The sequence below is a fragment of the Empidonax traillii genome, unplaced genomic scaffold (genome assembly GCF_003031625.1).
Source record: "Empidonax traillii isolate 1590-97213 ecotype Southwest subspecies unplaced genomic scaffold, ASM303162v1 scaffold1094:size393979, whole genome shotgun sequence".
Lineage (NCBI taxonomy): Eukaryota > Metazoa > Chordata > Aves > Passeriformes > Tyrannidae > Empidonax > Empidonax traillii.
In genome coordinates, this window is record NW_020956287.1 from 133,627 (window position 1) to 152,199 (window position 18,573).

At 40.7% G+C, this 18,573-nt stretch overlaps 1 protein-coding gene across 3 annotated transcripts in view; it reads right to left on the minus strand.

Moving 5' to 3' along the window:
- SULF2 (sulfatase 2) overlaps positions 1 to 18,573 on the minus strand; it is a 113,698-nt gene that overhangs the window by 67,555 nt on the left and 27,570 nt on the right. For 2 of the 3 annotated variants that reach the window (XM_027904808.1, XM_027904807.1), the window contains exon 1: positions 8,578 to 8,651. The exons of the other annotated variant lie outside the window; for it this stretch is intronic. In XM_027904808.1, the coding sequence (XP_027760609.1) occupies positions 8,578 to 8,636 (59 nt within the window). In that variant the 5' untranslated portion in view covers positions 8,637 to 8,651. Of the gene's footprint in view, positions 1 to 8,577; positions 8,652 to 18,573 lie in introns of those variants that run through there. 3 annotated transcript variants of the gene reach the window in all.

Below are 18,573 nucleotides of genomic sequence, written 5' to 3' on the forward strand. Positions count from 1 at the left end.
TCTTAAACACAGAGGATGTTAACTCAAGGAACAATTGTTGGTCATTGAGCCCATAAAAAGAAACAAGAACAGTAAAAACCACCCTTTACCCCATTTAAAAATTATCCTTAAAACAGCCGCTCGTAAGCCAGCAATTCTTTAATAATTTATTTTAATAAAGAATTTCTCTATTTATAAAGCTTCGGAATTTTCTTTTGTACATCCTGATCTAATTTTCCTTTGTAGCCTTTCAACACAGTGCTCAGGCTATGTCCTGTTCCAATACCTGGATGCTGTATGGATATGGAGCAACAGGACAATGAACACCTTGTTTAAATGATGATTAGCTGCAAATATCAGCACAACTTGGCATGTGATGCAAAATGTGAGTGACTATTATTTTTTTACTAAAAAATCTCTTGGAGAAGACAACAGCCACTCCCCTTATCTAAATAACATTTCCTAAGAAAATAGTGAGGTATGGAATGATAAAACACTCTGTGTCTATCTAAAAACAACTATGCTCTGATTTCAAAAAGATTTTAAAGCAGAACAATGTATAATCCACTGAGACAGGATGGATAGAGCAGCAGGGCTCACCCAAACACCACCACATTCACTCTTCTCTGTGGCCCCTGTGCATCTAACACTGGTGGGGGATGTGTCTGGGTGACCTCCAGCAAAGCAGCCCTGGCACCCTCCAAGGTCACCTTCACGTCCTGCCGCCGAGTATGTCACAAATCAGCACAGTTGTCCAGTCTGTGTTATGCCCTTTTTGCCATATAAAAGTTTGGGTTGCAGTTTTTAGGTTCAGGTGAATTTGATGCACCTACAGCAGAAGTACTTTCACTTACAAAGACCTCTCCTGTTGTAGGCACAGAGCCCAAAGGGATGCACCTGCACTTTACCTCCCTTAGGAAAGCTGAGAGTTTACTTACTCTGCTTACTGTTATTTCTTCTAATCATTACTGTTTAGCAGATCTGCCCCTCTGCCTCCAACACTTTAAACAGTAATACAGGTATCTGGATCTGACTGAATATTTATATATTCTAATCTGGGCTTCAAATATACCATTTCAAGAAATATAAAAAGAACAAATTACACAATTGCCAGCATTTCACACACATAAAAAGTAATTTTCTCGTTCTCTTGCCTCAGTAGCACGAGTGAAGCAATGCTCATGGTGAGATGTGATACCTGTTATTAGATCAGCTGCTTCCTATGGGAAGGAACAGACACAGCCTCAGGCACATCAAGCGCTTCTTCAGATCTGAAACAGAAGCAGCCACCTTCAAAGCTGAACTGCTCTGAATTTAACTAAGGTGTTAATCAACCATCTGCAAGAAAAGTAGCTCCCATCTCTGATACAGGAAGGCTTGATAACAAAGAAAGAGGAGACAGTTTGGTCTGTTAAAATAACACAGTAACTCATCTCCTGAAAAAAGCAGACTTATTACTGAGGTGGTGATACAGGAGAAACCAGAAGAGAGGTTAAGAGAACTACTCTATCTATAAACCCAGTATCTCTAACTAGTCTATAATTTTTACCTTTTAACAGAGTCATGAATTTTAATCTTAAAGCTCCTCCTTTGAAGGCGCTTTGTGGATGTCCCTTGAGGGTCAGGACTGTTTCATCAGAAATAAGAGTAGTTACTTTATGAGAAATGTTCACCACCAGTCATTGGCATCTCTCTCTCTGATCATCTGCAAGGATCTTGGGGATTTCCTGATGTACTTTGTGTAAGGTCATTTAGTGCATTGGGATATGCAGGTTATTTTCTCTGGAGAATACTGAGATCTATCAGCAATTAGATATGCAGTTTTGATAGTGTTATGGCAGGTTCATTACTCTCAGTACAAGTAATATACCGAGAGTAAAAGAAAGACTTAATCCATACCTCGTGCATTCTCATAATATAAATTATTATACTTTTAGAAAAGTTGCTCTTTAATAACAAATCAACAATTTCATTTTTTCCTCCTGGGTCTCCAGGGCAGAGGCAGATACCTGGGCTCCACAACACTGTTGCACTTACTGGCCTAACAGTTTCCAACCTGAAGCCCATGGATCTCTGGGGCTCTGCAGATTACATTTTTAGGCTACATTGTATGTAATCATCATTTGCTTTGCTTCCCATAGTTTCTGTACATGCACCAGAGCATACCAACTACCCTGAGCTGCAGCTCCAGCTCTTACCGCACTGGGCAAAACCCAGAAGGGTCCAGGATGAGGCAGAGAAAGGAGGAGAGGGAAAAGGACAGGAGCACGGGCGGGGTACAACATCCAAGGAGATAAACCCTCCCATACAACACACAGACCTCTACACCAACCACTAAAATTAAAACAGAAACAGTCCTACTTAGTAAAGCTTTTTTTTTCTTTCCATATCTGGTGTTCTGGGCTGTTGGACAACTCAGGCAGACACATCCATACTGATGGCACAACGGTCAAGTGCTCTTGAAACGTGGCAGAAAACAGCTGGAGGAAGTTTCAAAAAAACTAGTAAATCCTAAAAAATACCTAGGATTCTGAGTTAATCACATAAATGCAGGTACTTATAACTTATTTAAGTCCTGTCCATTTTGTGGGGAGAAATAGGCAAGTAGGGAAATATCAGTGTATTTATGATGGAGAGCCGTGATTTGGGATCTTGCTACAACACTCAACAGGCAGTCCATTTACTCTGAGCCCTTAAGGATCTGCACTGGTTTTGCTGGGATAGAGGTAATTTTCTTCATAGTAGCCAATACAGTGCTATATTTTAGACTGGTGATGAAAACAAGTGTTGACAGCACACTGATGTTTTAGTTACTGCTGAACAGTGCTTACACAGCACCAAGGCCTTTTCTGCTTCTCACGCTGCCCCGACAGCAAATGGGCTGGGAGTGCATAAAGAAACTGGGGCAAGGGGAAAACAGGACACACACAGCTGGGACGGATGATCCCAACTGACCAGAGGGATGTTCCACACCATATGACATCATGCTCAGCAATTGAAAACTGGGAGAAGAAGAGGAAAGGGAGGACATTTGGAATTAGGGTGTCCAGCACTGCAGCCGAGTGCTCCAGATCCAGATGAAAACATCACATTTCAACCGAGTCCTTTCATCAGTGCTTAACTGTAAGAGATCTTGAGAGACTAGAATGTTGATTAAAATTCAAGCACAATGCAGATTTATCTGTTGCAGAGTCGATAATAGGCAAGGTGATAACTCACAAAATTTGCATAGCTGTACTAGTTTGTGCCTAATTACAGACTGCCTTGAGGATGCTGACATACATGTGTCGTGTACAGTCTCTTCAAACCATCGAGACACTCCACTGCTGCTAACAGCAGCTGAAGTTAGAAAGCACTGCTCATCAGTTTTTACTCTGTGATCAAATCTGAACACCAGAGAAACCTCAAGGGCTTGTTCTGACTTTTGAGAACGCTCCTTTCTTAGACTAGAACTTTTTTCTCCAAGCAGTACATCTTTTCTCTCCTTCTCTTCTCTACAATTTCTGCAAATTCTAATTTTTTCCCCACGCATTCCCAGTTGTGAGCACGTGGCTGATGAACCTAGAGGTACCAATCATAAGTTGAGTGTGAGAATACCCTTTGCTGCTGAAAATATGATTAAAAAACAATATTCTACTGAATTTTAAGGTGGCCTGAAAGGATCCAAGCACTAACAAAAGGGCTGACTTTAAGCCATTCTGCTAGTTCAGACATGTTCAAAAATGTTGGTAGGGTAACTTCATCCCAAGATGCTTTGTGCTACATCAGGTATCACTCCTCCTCCCATAGTTCACCAGAATAAATCATGAGCTTCCTTCAATATGGCAAAAAGACAGATCTAAATCTAGTTTATACTTCCAGAAAATCCAGTCATGCACAGATCTAATCTTAAGGATTACAAATGCAATCTACAAATGTCTTTTTTTTTTTTTTTTTGCTTCAAAACAAAGCTGGGGAGTGGGAGTGTTAACATTTGCTTATCAGACCTACACATAAGGTAAGAGACTGAAGCCATTTAGCAGGCAGTGTCACAATAGACCTTTTACAACTGTAACTCCATAGCAAGCCTTCTCAAAAAGTTCCTGGCACATTTCTCTTCATTCAGTTTGCAATGGGCTGATCTCCTTATCCTCTCACTGTTAAGCCTGAGGAAAATGAATGCAGAGAAAAGTTCATTAGACCTGCCTCAGTGACTGGAACAGCCATGAACTGTGGTGGGTTAGAAGCTGAAGTTTTAGTACCTTGGATCAGCTCAGTGGAAAGGAGCAACAAAATAATGTGGCAAATGATTACAGAACTGCTATAGACAGTAATAAGTGAAGATGAATTTTTAAACTTTGTGTTGTCTAAGTGCTTCTGACTTGAGATACACAACAGTCCCACTTGGCCCCTTTTTTGTGTCAGCTCTGGGACATAAACAATCTGTTATTTCCATGCCTTTCCCCACACTACTTTTAAATGAGATACACAACATGACAGAAAAGGCCCAACTACAGTGGCCTGGGGCAGCACACAGGAAATTGCAGGTTATGCTTAGCAACACCATTACGTAAGATCAGAATAACCAACCTCCTGAGTTTTTACAGCCTGAAGCCTACTGCATTCCAAAATAGCCCAACAGCTCATTCCACATGTTTGATGATGAATCCTTCTGTAATTTAGGCCTGGAAACATTTTGCACCCTGTCTGACACATTATTGTAGCCTAAGGGTTACAGGAAGGATGGCTATTCCTGGGGGCATAATATCAGCTGCATCCGAGACGGGTGTGGGGAGCTACAATGAAGCATAATCCCACCACCTCGACTAGAATAGAGCATTACACGTTCCCTCCCTGACCTACAGCTCTAAAAATAAATGCTGAGTGACTCGAATAGCTTTGCAGCAGCTCCTAAGTTTAAAAGACTGAACTACAATAGGCAAATTAAATACAGCATTGTGAATTCTTCAAGTGCAATTAAAATGTGTGTAATATGCAGCTTTCATTTTCACATACTTTCATACATAGCAATGCTCAGACAATGCTGCAATTCAGTATTAAATGCAGATATAAAGCTACATGACAAACAGGTAATACTCAGGTGTCAGACTATCTTGATCTCAATGAAAAAAATGCTCTTTGAAAATTTGGACAATGCTCCCTTGCACTTAGAAACTATTAAATTTTAACAACTCCATAAACTAACAGTGATGTATCCTCAAAAACTTGTAAATACTCTCTGGCACCTTTGATATTTACAGTTTTATTAATACTTCTTCTTACCTTTTCTGACATAGTAGTAGTACATCTGGGAAGAGTCTTACCACAATTTACCATACAGATTAAGCAGATTATCAAACACCTCATTCTAGGGAACTTGGATGAAGTGCCTCAGTGAACCCCTTCAAGCAGAAAGATTCTTATCATTTTAGATGATTGTTTCAGAAAAAAACAGGCCGAAAAAAGAAATAAATATTGCTAGACAGGGGAGTCAAGCAGACCCACATAAGAAAATATTCATAGGAAAAACAGACAACTAGATTTAGGTAAATGAGTAGAGGAAGTAGTTAGGAGCCTTGGCTTCCTCCCTTCAGTGAGCCATTAAAGGTTTTCTGTGAAAGGAAGAGGTCAGGAAAATAGACACTATCAAATATACACACATTTAGTGTTTTAGCCTACAGAGAATGTACTTAAGAATGGAATAGTGTCCTCTTAGCTTACAACTCTCTATATTGCTGCCACTATTTCTTCACATACTTCCTGCACTGCCAAAAGACACTCATGAAATCTCTGCCCCCTGCTGTGACCCTGCCAATACAACAGGACTACACAGTGGCATCTAAACTGGCAATCACCACGTTCTTCTGTTGTTTAAAGAAGCACTGCTGTACTCTACAAAGTCATACCTAAGATTCAGTGTCTTTACCAAAAGTTTCAGAGGCAAACAGGAAAAAAAAAATCAGGCAAGATGCTACTTCGAGCAGGTAAATATAGAAGTGCAAAATATTTGCATGTAATGCTGTCCATCTCATTTCACTTCCATACCAACATAAATAATGATTCCCATGCAGAGCAACGGGGAATGAGGGTCAAGAATTTCTGATTCCTCTACTTTTTCTGACAAAGCTTTTCCCTGGTCAGAAAAATTCACACCTCACCTCCACACTGAAAGGTGCTAAGAGATTATCCTGATCTGAACGGTCTAAGAATCAAGCAGCAACAGAATGGCTTCTACACTTGAAAAGACCATTCTAAAATCTGAGTCACTGAAGTTCAGCAAACCTGATGGCTACCAGGCTTGCTGTACTCTGGGACATGACAAATTATGTCATCTTTCCAACACACTTGCTCCAGGTTCCCAGACAAGTAACCCATTTCCAGTACACCCAAAACTTGTGCACTCTCTCTGTTTCCAGCACAAAGCTCAGATCAGCTCTACTTCCCTGATGTTCTCTCATCTTTATCTGCAAAAGCAAAGGCCTTATCAGAATGCCTTGACAAGCCTTTATCCATATTCAGTCCAGTATTTTCACATCTTCCCCCTCTATTTTTATTCTTCAGTTCTGTTCATCTTTCATTGTTCTCCAGCACATTTGTATGCTCAGAGTATGCTAAATCCATGAACTTTCACCTTTAAAAAAGAGGAAAAAAAAGAAGTATTCTACACAGAACCCATATGGTGTAAGCTCATATTATTCCAGTCAGACCTTAATTCAAATTACAGCTTTTTAGGAGACACTAGCTCAGGGATTTCTCAATAGCTGATTGTCTAATAGGAAAAACTGCGTGCCTGAGCACCTTTGCCCTTTAGGAAAATACATTTCTTTAGAATTATGTATGAATATAAAGCTTAAATGATCTACATTCCTAATTCCTAGAATACAAGATTTCATCCTCACTCATTGCATCACACTTCAAAACTAGGCAAATTTCAAGCCTTTGTTGCTGCTTGCTCTATTTCCTGGGGGAAAAAAAAAAGGTCCAAACTTTTCGTTTCCAAACTAAGAAGCACCTGAAAAGTAAAAAAAACATAACCAAAGGTACTTTCAAGCATCACAAAACTCAAGCAGTAGGGCTGTAGTTAGTACTTGATTGTGAGCTCTGCAGAGCTTCACACCCCAGGTCTGACTGCACCCAGGGACTGCTCACCTCAATATCTGCAGGGAGATGTTAAAAAGTCCTGCTAACACTTCTCACACCAATGCACTCTCCTCAGCACCACTTCAGAAAGACCAAATAATGGCTTACTGGCAATTCTAAGAATAAAAAAACCTTGAAGTTTTATTTCTGTTTGTACATTTCCCATTTCTGCTCTAAATCAGGTCGGGTTTATCCTGCAAGCTCCCTGGACAAACCCACCTGAACAGTGTGACTGAGCAGAGAGGGTTATGCTGTTGTGTGGTACATACATGTTATAGGGTGGCTGAATTGATGTAAAACCAGGAATTAAAAAATCTTCATGAAACCCTGTACATCTAGTGAAATTAAATAATAATAATAAATAACAAAGTGAATCAGTCTGCCCTGTGGACCTCTCCAGGAAGAAGTATCATCACACAATGCACTGTCCAAGGAAAAGAAGGCATCTGCAAGACTGCTTTGAGCTTTCAAAGGAAACATACACTGACGAGATGAATAAATGAGCTGAAGTTTATATGTAAGATATTCTGTGAAACTCTAGCTTGGAAAATTCCATACAGAAGAAACGACAACCCCCCTTGGCAAAACCACTCATTTCTAAAACAAATTTAATAGGGGGAAAAAAAAAAAAAAGACAAAAGGGACCAATCATACAACAACAAGGTACACGTATTTGTAAGAAACTGTTATTAAAAATAAAAATAAGTAAATAAACAAATAAATAAATAAAAAGGAAGGTTTGGGCGTCATCTTTTTCTTTAACAGCTTAAGCCAGAAAGCTTTTTACTTCAAAGAAGCATCGAGTGCCAATGCTCCTTTAAACAAATGAACCTGATACTGCATATTTATCAGGCACTCTAGGGATTTGTAGGGCAAACACATGCCAGATATTTTAGAGGAAATATCCTAATGTGTTTGTGCTCCTGTAAACCCTGTTGCAGCGAGCAGGCCTTACAGCAGGTGGATGACACACACTGGCCTTACACAGCAGCTGTGAAACCCTCCATGACAAACCATTGTTCACACTCTTACACAGAAAATTCATCTTATATATTTCCTTATTTTCTTGGAACACCTACAGTCAGGAGTCTTCTCATCTTAAAAGAAAAAGGAAACGCAGCAGAAGCCTTGCTGGGGGGCTGGTTTATGCAGAAAGCCACACAGAAAGGAGATAATTCAAACTACATTGTTTGTCCTCCAGCCTGGTTTGTAATCAAATTACACAAGAGCAGAGGCTGCATCTTTTTATGCGTTTCTGTGGGACTTAGAATCCTGAAGCCTTGAATAAAATACAGTCTCTTTTGGTTCTTCTGATTTATAAATTAATCATTTTGAGGAGAAAATACTACCAAAAAATGCCAACAAATGTGCGGTGTAATGCACCTGCAAACAAAGAAAACCATTTCAAAAGCCCTCTGAAATGTACTCCTATTTGTTAGAATGGAGTCTGATATGCCAGGATTGCATTTTTGCACATACCTGTCATTTCCAGCAGCATTCAGTACTACCCTAGCCGAATCAACTCCTGCATTCCTCATCAATGCACACGTTTGCCTGTGAAGTGTCAGGCTGTTCTCATGATTTATTTATTTCAAGTCATTTGGTAGTAGCTAGAAAGTCAATAGGTGAATGTTAAAATGATTTTTTCTTAATTATTTAAGGCTTCAGAAGATTTAAAAAAAAGTCTTAACATGAATTGAGCATTCACTAAATAATGCTCCAAGAATAAGAACCCCCTACAGCCTCTTTAAAAATAAATAAGGGACCTGACAAGTTCACTTTGAGAATAACCATCAGGGTAGCTAAGATTCTGAGGAACACTCTGTCCCTCCTGGTTTGGTTCCTGCTGTTGCATATGGAGTAAAAACCATCGCCATTGGTGCCCCAGCACTGACAGAGAGGCAACGATGAAGACATCTGGCCACCCTCCAGGAGCCACATCCACGGCCTGATTAATGGGCACTGCATTTGGGGAAAAAGTGCTGTCACCATCAGGGATTTCTGAAACAACATCTGTTCCAATGTGCTTTTAATGCCGCTGAGGTCAGCACTGAAATATGTCACCTGAACACCAGGAGCTCCTGAAGTGGATCCTGAGAGACAAACGGTCACGAAGGTGCAGTTGATACTCAACAAAGCAAAAGGCATCTAGCTTGGAACTGCAAGCCTTGTCCTGGGCCTGAAGGTTTGTGCCAACCAGTAAAACAATGTAATGAACTGAACTGAAGTTGGTTGATGAAGAGTACACGGAGTGAGTCTCTCCTAGTAAGATGAGCTAAATAAATTGTTATTGAGTACATAAAATGCTATTGCCTGGGAGGACAGAACAGCATAAATCGATCGAACGCTCATTCTGCTCTACAGAGAAGTGCATTAGTACAAACCCTTGTCAATCAGAAGTTCTGTAAGTTTTACTCCAGATGAGCTGATCAACAGTGTTTACAAAAGGAGAAATCTCTTATCTAACAGAGTGCTAGAACTTTCTCTTGAGTATAGCAATCCCTTTAATATTAAACAGAGGTTTAGACAGCTTAGAACGATGCCAGAACTGATCCAGCAGCAACTTCCCAAACAAACAATTCCAGCACAAACAAACTTTAACTTGCTTTCCCAGTCACCACCTATGTCTCATGCTTTGTCCAGGAATGTCAGTAGGGGACTTCAAGAAAGGAAATTCATTTCATACTTTGTCAGAAATTTCCAGAATGTCCTGTATACCAGCGGCTGATTGATTTTAGTGCTTTGCTTGCAGCGATTTTGAGAGCACAAGTCATTTTGAGAGGAGCAGCATGAAGAGAATAAGACTGGCACGGTCACCAAGTTGTTTGAGATTTCATGAAGCCAAGCCTTTCAAATAAGCAATAAGGGTTCTAATATGATGTAGAAACTATTTCCTATTGTGCACAGAAAGAACTTGCCTTGAGGAGAGACAAGAGACATAACATACTTTACGTGCACAGGGGTAAGAATCAAATTCAACTTTCACAGGCGATGATAATCACAAGTTTGGTGTAGTTTGTCTCGGATTGAACTTCCCTGTGCCCCCCTGAATCCTGATACATTAAAAGGGGTAGAAGAAGCCTCAAGATGAAGGTGAGAAAGGTCTCCTTCCCTCTCAGTGCATTATAACAGACAGGTGCTCCCACAACATGAGCTGCTGGCAGAGGTGAGCACATTATCCTTCCTGGAGTGTCACAGGCTCTCTCCAGATCCCCACACCTGACATCCAGAGTCAGAGGGTTAAAGAAAACCTATGATGCTGTCCTAAAAACACACAAATACCAGCATCAGAGAGTAGGAATGGGAGTTAAGGTGGAAGTCCTCTATCCTGATCTCTTCCTATCTGTCTCAAGTCTGTAAACTGGTGATTGTTACTCTGTGTCTGTGTGAGAGAGGGCAGTTTGCACAGAATCAGTGTGTGACCTCAAGAAAGGTAAATCTGTATTTTTCCTGTTTCTTAAACTTTGAAAGTAAAATACAATGTTTGTGGTTGGTTGTTTGGGGTTTTTTTTAATGAAACCTTTTTTAAACTATAAACTTTCATTTTAGCTAGTGCAAGATCCTCCAAGGGAGTCTGAATAAGAAACCTTTTATTTTATAATTCTTGAGGGAGGAGATTCTGCATTTTAAGGGGTTTCTCTCAAGCACTGACAGCCTGAACTGGGGTGTACACCCTCGTGGCAGTACATTATTTACCTAAGCCCAGAGTCACTTGGAAACCTAAAAAATGTTTTCCTATTTATATGACTAATCCCCTGATGATTCAACTGCACAGGGAATGAAGGGTTCATATACCTTTCATTTGGTCACAGACTGCCTGAAGCACTCACTCTTTATACTTCAATACAGAGCAAGGTCAGAGAGAGGAAAGACAGACACATTCCTTTTGCCTGCTCAGACTCTGAACCCCCAAAGCGAGGGCCTGTGAAGGACAACTTGGATTTTTCTGATTGATCCCAATACTGGGTTTCACAAGCAAAGTGATATTTGTGGCAGATCCTAAAGCAGAACCCTTCAAGAGCTGCTGTGAGAAGAAAAGCCACAAAAACTTTGCTCACAACAGGAGGACAGAGCGCGCTGTCCAATTTTGATGTCCCTTGCTCGGTAGCATTGGCCTGGCTCTGCAGGGCCCAGTGTCACAAGATGTATCTCTGCTTTAGGGAAATCCTCCTGGGAGATTTTCATGTGCAGGTTGAGCCTCACAGAGTGGAGCTGCAGCACTCTGGACACTTGAGAACTTCCACATGCCCTACTCATAAGTCCATATCTAAGCCCCCAGAGCCCTCTGACTTCACTCCAGGCTTTGTCATCATCTCTGCTGCTGCAGAGAGGCACAGAGATGATGTACTAGTGGAATGGGGAGCAAGAGTCCTCTAGAGCCTTTTCATCTGAGAAGAAAAATGGTGGAAGTTTACACAAGAAGTCAATTCTCAGTAAAATGAATACAGGTTAAAAGACAGAACGATTGAGAAAAGTCCAGAGGGCAACATATTCCATTGCTGGAGGCAGAAAATCTGATGCCCTGAGCTGCAGCACAGGCCACAGTCCCAAAATCTTACATCAAGAGTCCTGGTGGTGTTAGTTCACTGACTGAAAAAAGGCCAAACCAAGAATGTGTCTGCCAGAACATACTCATCCCAGCTACACTGCAAACTGGCAGAAAGACAGCAATAATTAAGAGGGATCAAATAAATCTAAACTGTGGGTATAGATAGTAAATAACAATAAATCCATGTGTTTAGATCCCTTCCCCTCAAACAGCTCCAAAAGGCAGTAAAAGCCAGAAAAGGGAAGAGAGCATCAGGCACAGAATGAGAGCCAGCAAGAAATAACAGACTGCACGTAATAAAATTTAATACGGTGCAGTTCCCATTCAAATGAACCTCGAAATTCAATGATATGACCTGACTGATCATATCAAACATAAATGAACTGCCCAGGAACATGGGTATCACCCTACTCAGCAGAATTAGCAAGCAAGTCAATCACAGCCTTTGTTTGTGCCATCTTCCTTCTCCTCACTGGTAGAATACCCCTTCTGACAGTGCTTCTGCAAGCTCTTTGAGAAAGCTGCTTTTTATTTCTTGCTCTGTAGTTCAGTCAAGAATATCGAAGGGAAAAAAAGGGGGGGGATTAACTACTTGGAGTCATTGGGAAACACCTCAGGATACAAATTCTGTTCTTCCAAGGAAAAAGGGTTAAAATTAAAATAGTTGATTTTAACATTAAACCAGTTGATTTTAATGTGACTGAAAGATCACTACCAGACCCCATGGCCCATTAACAGCATGTGTAATAAATGTAAGGAGATGGCTGCAGGAATGCTGAGGCTGGGCAAGAGATCTGGGGATCCAAAGTGGCTGCAGGCCATTCTACACCAGCTCCCCGACCTCACTGCCAAAGTGAATTAAGTATCAGAATCACCAGATGAAATTAAATGTCCAGCACCTCTCAAGTTACACAGAGAAGATGTAAATCCTTCAGAACAGATCTGTGTAAAGTTAGTGGATTCCATGTATTTATGGAAGACATACATATGTATAAGGTAAGTGGACTCCAAGTACTGGGGGGAAGGAGAGCAGGAAGGAGGAATAGATCAGAGCAGAAATTCCTCTGAAGAGCTAACAGGTCATGTGAAACACAAGCAGCAAAGAGATCTCAAAGTTAAAAGGATTTTTTTTACACATATAGGGAAGGAGCAAGGAAGCACAGAAGAGACATAATAGTGAGAACAAAACCCAGAAGAGTGATGACACATCCCATTAAAAACCACAGGATGAATTTAAGCATCTACAGTGTAACTGTGCAAGAAGCTGGTACTGAAAAACTAAGATAATGACGAGTTCCTGAACTCGGAACAGCTGAAGTTACCCAAAACTTCTCAAACTAAAAACAGAACAAGTTTTAACACCAAGCTTTACTTTATTCAGAGATAAAAAGATAAACTCAACCTCACCACTGCTCTATTTTTCATACTGAATGAAGAGCCTTTTGTTTGCCAAAAAATGCTTCTTTAAAGAAAGAGGTGGCTGTAGCCCCACATCTACGCAGATGTTGCTCTGTGCTGCAACACAGAGTCTTTCAGGACTCCCTGCTATTACACCTGCCCCAGGGAAAGATTTCCATGCTTCTCTGAGCTGCTTCCCACCCACACGCTATCAGGAATTGAGACATATTTTGCTGTGTAGGAATGGCTTTGAGATACCTTAGGTATTATTCTTTTTCAGGCTGCAAATTTAGAACTCTTAAAATAAGGAATTTCAACTGAAATGCACAGCACTCCTTCCTGCAGAAGCTGGGCTGTCCTTGGTTTTCTTCTCTGACATGGACAACTTTTAACTCCAAGAGGCTACAGCTACAAACAGCCAACAAAACTCTTCTAATTATATAATAAAGGCACACTCCCCATTTCTGTGCATTTTCACCTTTGGTCAGCAAGTAAGGAAAGTAGTCCTGTCTCTAGCTAGTCTTCTCCATTGTCATTAGCCAAACATTAAGTATTGTTGAGCATCCAGCATCAAATTTTTCCCATCATCCCACAAAAGCTCTAGCTTTGAAATTATCTCTTTTGGTTTTTATATCCTTGAAAAGTTTCTCTTTTCACTCCTTTAGCCACATTCCTTCCCCCTCTCCCCGTTCCAGTAAGTGTAGTTACCATCTTACAAAACCATCTGAACAGTGGCATCTTTGTACACACATTCACAGTAATCAATACTGGCTATTTTTTCTTCTCTGCCAACACTCCTGACAACTCGAAACTCTACAAGAAGCACCCAATTTTAACTACAAAGTTTACGTACTGATCTCTTTATGCAGCACGTGTTTTATACTCAGAATAACTGGACCACAACAGACAGTGATGAGGAGGTTAAGATTTCTTTCACTGCATTTTAAACTGGCTGCAGCAGATGCCTTTTTTTAGTCCTTGGAAGATTGATGATTCCATTATTTGTAGTACTCAGCAATAAATCTCCGAGTTTAGGCTAAAGTGAGCACTTTTCCCTACTTTGTGTCTTCCATTACACTGTTATTCATCATGTTTAATCATTCATTTACCTCTGACTGCTACTGCACTTCGGGAGGACTGGTACATTATTGATTTTTGACTTTTACCCTTTCGAGGCCGGGTATAGGGCTTTGCAGCTGCTTAATCAAAAGTGACGTGACCAGGGCAGGGGAGCTGCAGACCTCAGGAAACAGCAGCTAAACAACATGTCAAGTTATGATAAAATGAAATTAAGAGTCAACAGAGAAAGCAAATTATAATCAACTGGAAATTGTAGCAGATAACCTCGAGAGACCAGAGAGCACAAAGCGCTCCTCTGCCTCGCAAAATACATTGCTAGGAAAGAGGACTCTGAGATTAAGCAGGAAGTTACAACTTCAAATTCCCACTAAAAGAAAAATGCAAAGCCATGTTCTGTTACAGACGTGTCAGATTTGGGTTACTTATAAAGTAACTTATTTTGGTTACTTATAAAGTTCGTTCCTCAAAGAGGGAGCATCACCTTCAGCACCCCACTAGCAACCATAACAAGAATAACACCGGAATATTTTGACAGCTGGCTTCTTTTCTGCATAGCAAAACCAGAGTTTTAAGGAGGTCAACAAACTCCATTCAGATGTTGGTAAAAGTGCATACAAACCCTTAATGTTGATTTCATATTTTTGAAGAGAGGTAAAAAAAAAATAGCAATAAGATAGTGCTTAAAATTGTCCATCTCCTTGTGTAACCCAGCAATATGTATGTTCTCTCTTTGGAGAGGAGCAACTAAAAGTGGGAGGATTTGTGGCCTTAAAAATAAAAGAGCTCAAGCTCCTGTTGCTCTTTCATGGAATCCTCAGCATCTTTTCTTGTGACCCCTCACATCGTGTTTTGTCCTGCTCGTTCTAAGTTATGCAACCCCAATTCCATTACCCTCAGTGTAGAATATGAGAGAACCAGAAGAAATCAAATTAAATTATCGAGCAATATGTTTCATTAATATCATGTTTATTTTTCCCCACACATCACACTGGGAAAACGTGTAACACACTGGCAAAAGATATTCTGAGGAGCAAACTACACAGACCACAAAAACTGCCCTCTGTTGAGCACCTCACTAGCTCAGACCTTGCTTTTTTCCTGCAATAAATGGAGGGGAGAAAGGGGGAATGGGAGTGTTACCACTGTCAGTATATGAGAGCATATAAAAAAATTCCCATCATTAAAGCTAAAAACTAGCTCTCATTACAGGGGAGAAGTGAAAGTCATTGCTTTGTACCCAGAAAGTCTCAGTCTGCATCCACATCCACACCACTGACCTGCCAGGAACTGTTTGTGCCATGGTTCCTCTGCAGAAGCAGGTCAGGTCACATGCTGGTGATCACTGGTATCTGCAGCAGGTGCTTAAAGTCATATATTTTGGCAAAGGCCACTGCAAACATCCCAATATAACTCACTGTAAGTGAAAGGGAGATGTGGAAGGTGTATGACCCACAGCATGACTTTACTGTGGCTCAAAGAACAGCAGTGAAGGGGTTATGATATGCAATAGTTGTGACATGCAGGGTGGCACTGCTGCAGGGGAACTGCTGTCCCCTGGCTGTTTAACTCACAGATCATTGAGAAACTCTTTATCAAAGCGAGGTTGACCGCTTGGAACGTGATAAACGACACAAGAAGCTCAAGAAAGGAAAATCAATACTGATGCATCTTTAAGCCCAGTACACACAAGCCTACACATGTGCAAGCTGTGTGGGGTAACTTGCCTGGCCAGGTTTCCACCTGCCTGGCAAAAGATACTCTCAAGAAAAGAGGGTCCTTTGGAAGAGATTTGAAACTATTTCAAGACTGTACCATGGACACAAATCTCTAGATTTTTTTTCAGGTTTTCAAAGCCTTGCCCTGTCACACCAAGGGGTTCTCTGCACTGCCAGTTTCTCACAGTCTGCTGCATCATCACGTATACACAACTGTAACACAGGAAAACAAAATTACAGTCTTGCTAACCCATGAACATCAGCAAGGTTTACAAGCTCTTCTACCAAAACCCTTTCAAAAAGGAATGTAAAAATATAAAGTGAAAGCAATCAAATTCAGAAAATGCTATTGTTGAGACACCGTAACTCACGTATAGCACTTACTTTCACTGGATAATTAAAAATATTTTTCACAAATGCTTCAGCACAGGGAATGCAATAACAAAATACAAGGTTTGTGTTCCTGAGGGTGTTCAGTGCCTTGGCAGATCAGAAGAGCAATTGGTGCAAAGGCTTTCTGAACCCTGATAAATCATGTCCAGTCAATCTAAAGAACAGCACATGCGAAAACTAATTGGTCAGAAAGTAAAAAGAAAAGAAAATGACGTTACAAAAGAAATGGGGGTGTTTTGTTGGTTTTTTTGTTTGTTTGTTTTCATTTTTTTGCAAATGAAACTACAGACCATATAATCAACATTTTTTTGTTGTTTTCATGATTGAGCTAGACTGTTAAACTCCTCAAGCCAACCTGAGTCCCTGATCCATATAAAAGCAGTTGTTAACACACTAAAAAAAAAAAGAAAATGACAGCTTTTTCCTTTAACTTTTTTCTCCTTTCCCTAGAACGGTATCGTACAGTCTTTTCCCAAAATTCAAGAGTGTCAAACTGCCAGAAAGAGCCCAAAGACACCACAGCATATTGCAAAGTTCTTGCAAGCCAAGAGAGAGCAAGCAATGTAATCACAGGGGATTATTACCTGTTTCTTCTGTAATGAGAATATGCTCTATTTCCTGTGGTCTATCCTCAAGAGAACTGCAGGACAGTATCCTAGAACTCTTACCAGAATTGTGCTTTCAAATAACTTTAAATGAAACTTCTCATTTTACAGCACAAAGCCCTCAGTTGATATCTCTTTCTTCTTTAGTATTACCATTATTTACAATTCTGAGCAGTAGGGCCTCCTGTTTACCCAAACACAAACAGATGGTGCTTCGGATCTGCAACAAGCAACAATGCTGACAGGCATCCAAAACGTTCAGCACCACCTTCCAACCTCCCTTCAATCAAGTCACTTCATGAGCTCTTTTAACTTGCCTGGATAGTCAGACTGGCTCGTGCTTGAGGAAATGGCAGGGAAGCAACAACCCCAGCTGCACACAGCCTGGTGGAAAGGTTCCTGCTCACCCATGATAACTGAGAGAAGACCAACTTCTCTGTAATTTTCATTATTCCTTCCCCACCCCCGGCTAAAAAAAAAAGAATATAAATAATATAAATGTTTCTCACTAATCAGCATAGTACATTTGGAACCTTTACACGATTCATTTTTAAAATAGAAGTGTGTTCATCTTAACAATCCTATCAATTCGTGTCACGCATGATTTTCAGTTTCCCACTAACAGTAAAAACAGTCCTGGAAGCAGACAATAACTACTTTTCTGATATTATGTGGCAAAGCAGTGCCATTCTACTGCAGTCAGACACTGTTGAGTACACTACACTGTAATAACAAGCCAGTTATTTCCCTGTTATATTTCATAATTCAAGTAAATTAAAGCAAAATGCTCAGTGCTCTCACCAATCAGCAGCAGTACATGCCAGTAAAACCAGTGTAATCTGGACTGCTATTTTATATAAAATATGCTATTTTTAAATATCTAACTAATAAAGCATTTGGTTGGTTGGGTTTTGTGCAGCTGCTTTTATTTTGTGTTGCACTGCAGGAAATCCAAGCCAAAGGAGCAGGGTGGAACACAGCTGGGATGGTGGGCACATACTTCCTTTTTGAATGGGTGACTGTTTTTTCACCAACACTAGACCACTGCTGTCCCAATGACACACAGGATGGCCATACATGACTCACCAAATACCAGTCAGGAACCTCAGCTATGCAAAGCTGTCAACAGACTCCTGAGCACAGCCAAGGGCATCTGACAACGGCTTTGTGATTACACTTCCAGAACTTGGCTCACAAGATCTGCCCCCCACTCAAACTGCCAAAAACAGGATGTTATGCCCAGCACTGGTTGTTTTCACAATGCCAGGGCAGCACCTAGAGTTTCCCAGATTGGTCACTTCTGCCTACCAGAGGCAAAGGTGATAAATTCACATCTACCAGCAGCAATGTGCTTCTTGAAGAAACATAACCAGTTGGGTTTTATGGCTTGGTGCTTGCTGTTCTAGGGCAAGTAATGTGCTGCCACCACTTTAACATCATTACCCTACAATGCCAATCCCTACACTGAACACACTGACAGCATTTCACTGAGCCTCCAGAACTTCTACACTCCAGACAAACTCACTTCAGAATTGTCTGACTTAATTCTTCGTTTCCCTGTTCTCCTCAGCTCCTGTCATTCAACATCACACATGGTTTTAACACACGAGCCAAACCTATTTACCTACACGACTTCAAATGCATGTTCATCATTCTGGTTCAAGTCTAATGACTGACATGATTACAGCTCCAGGTAATGAGTTCCCCACACAATCTAAAAGTCTGAAAAGAGCAG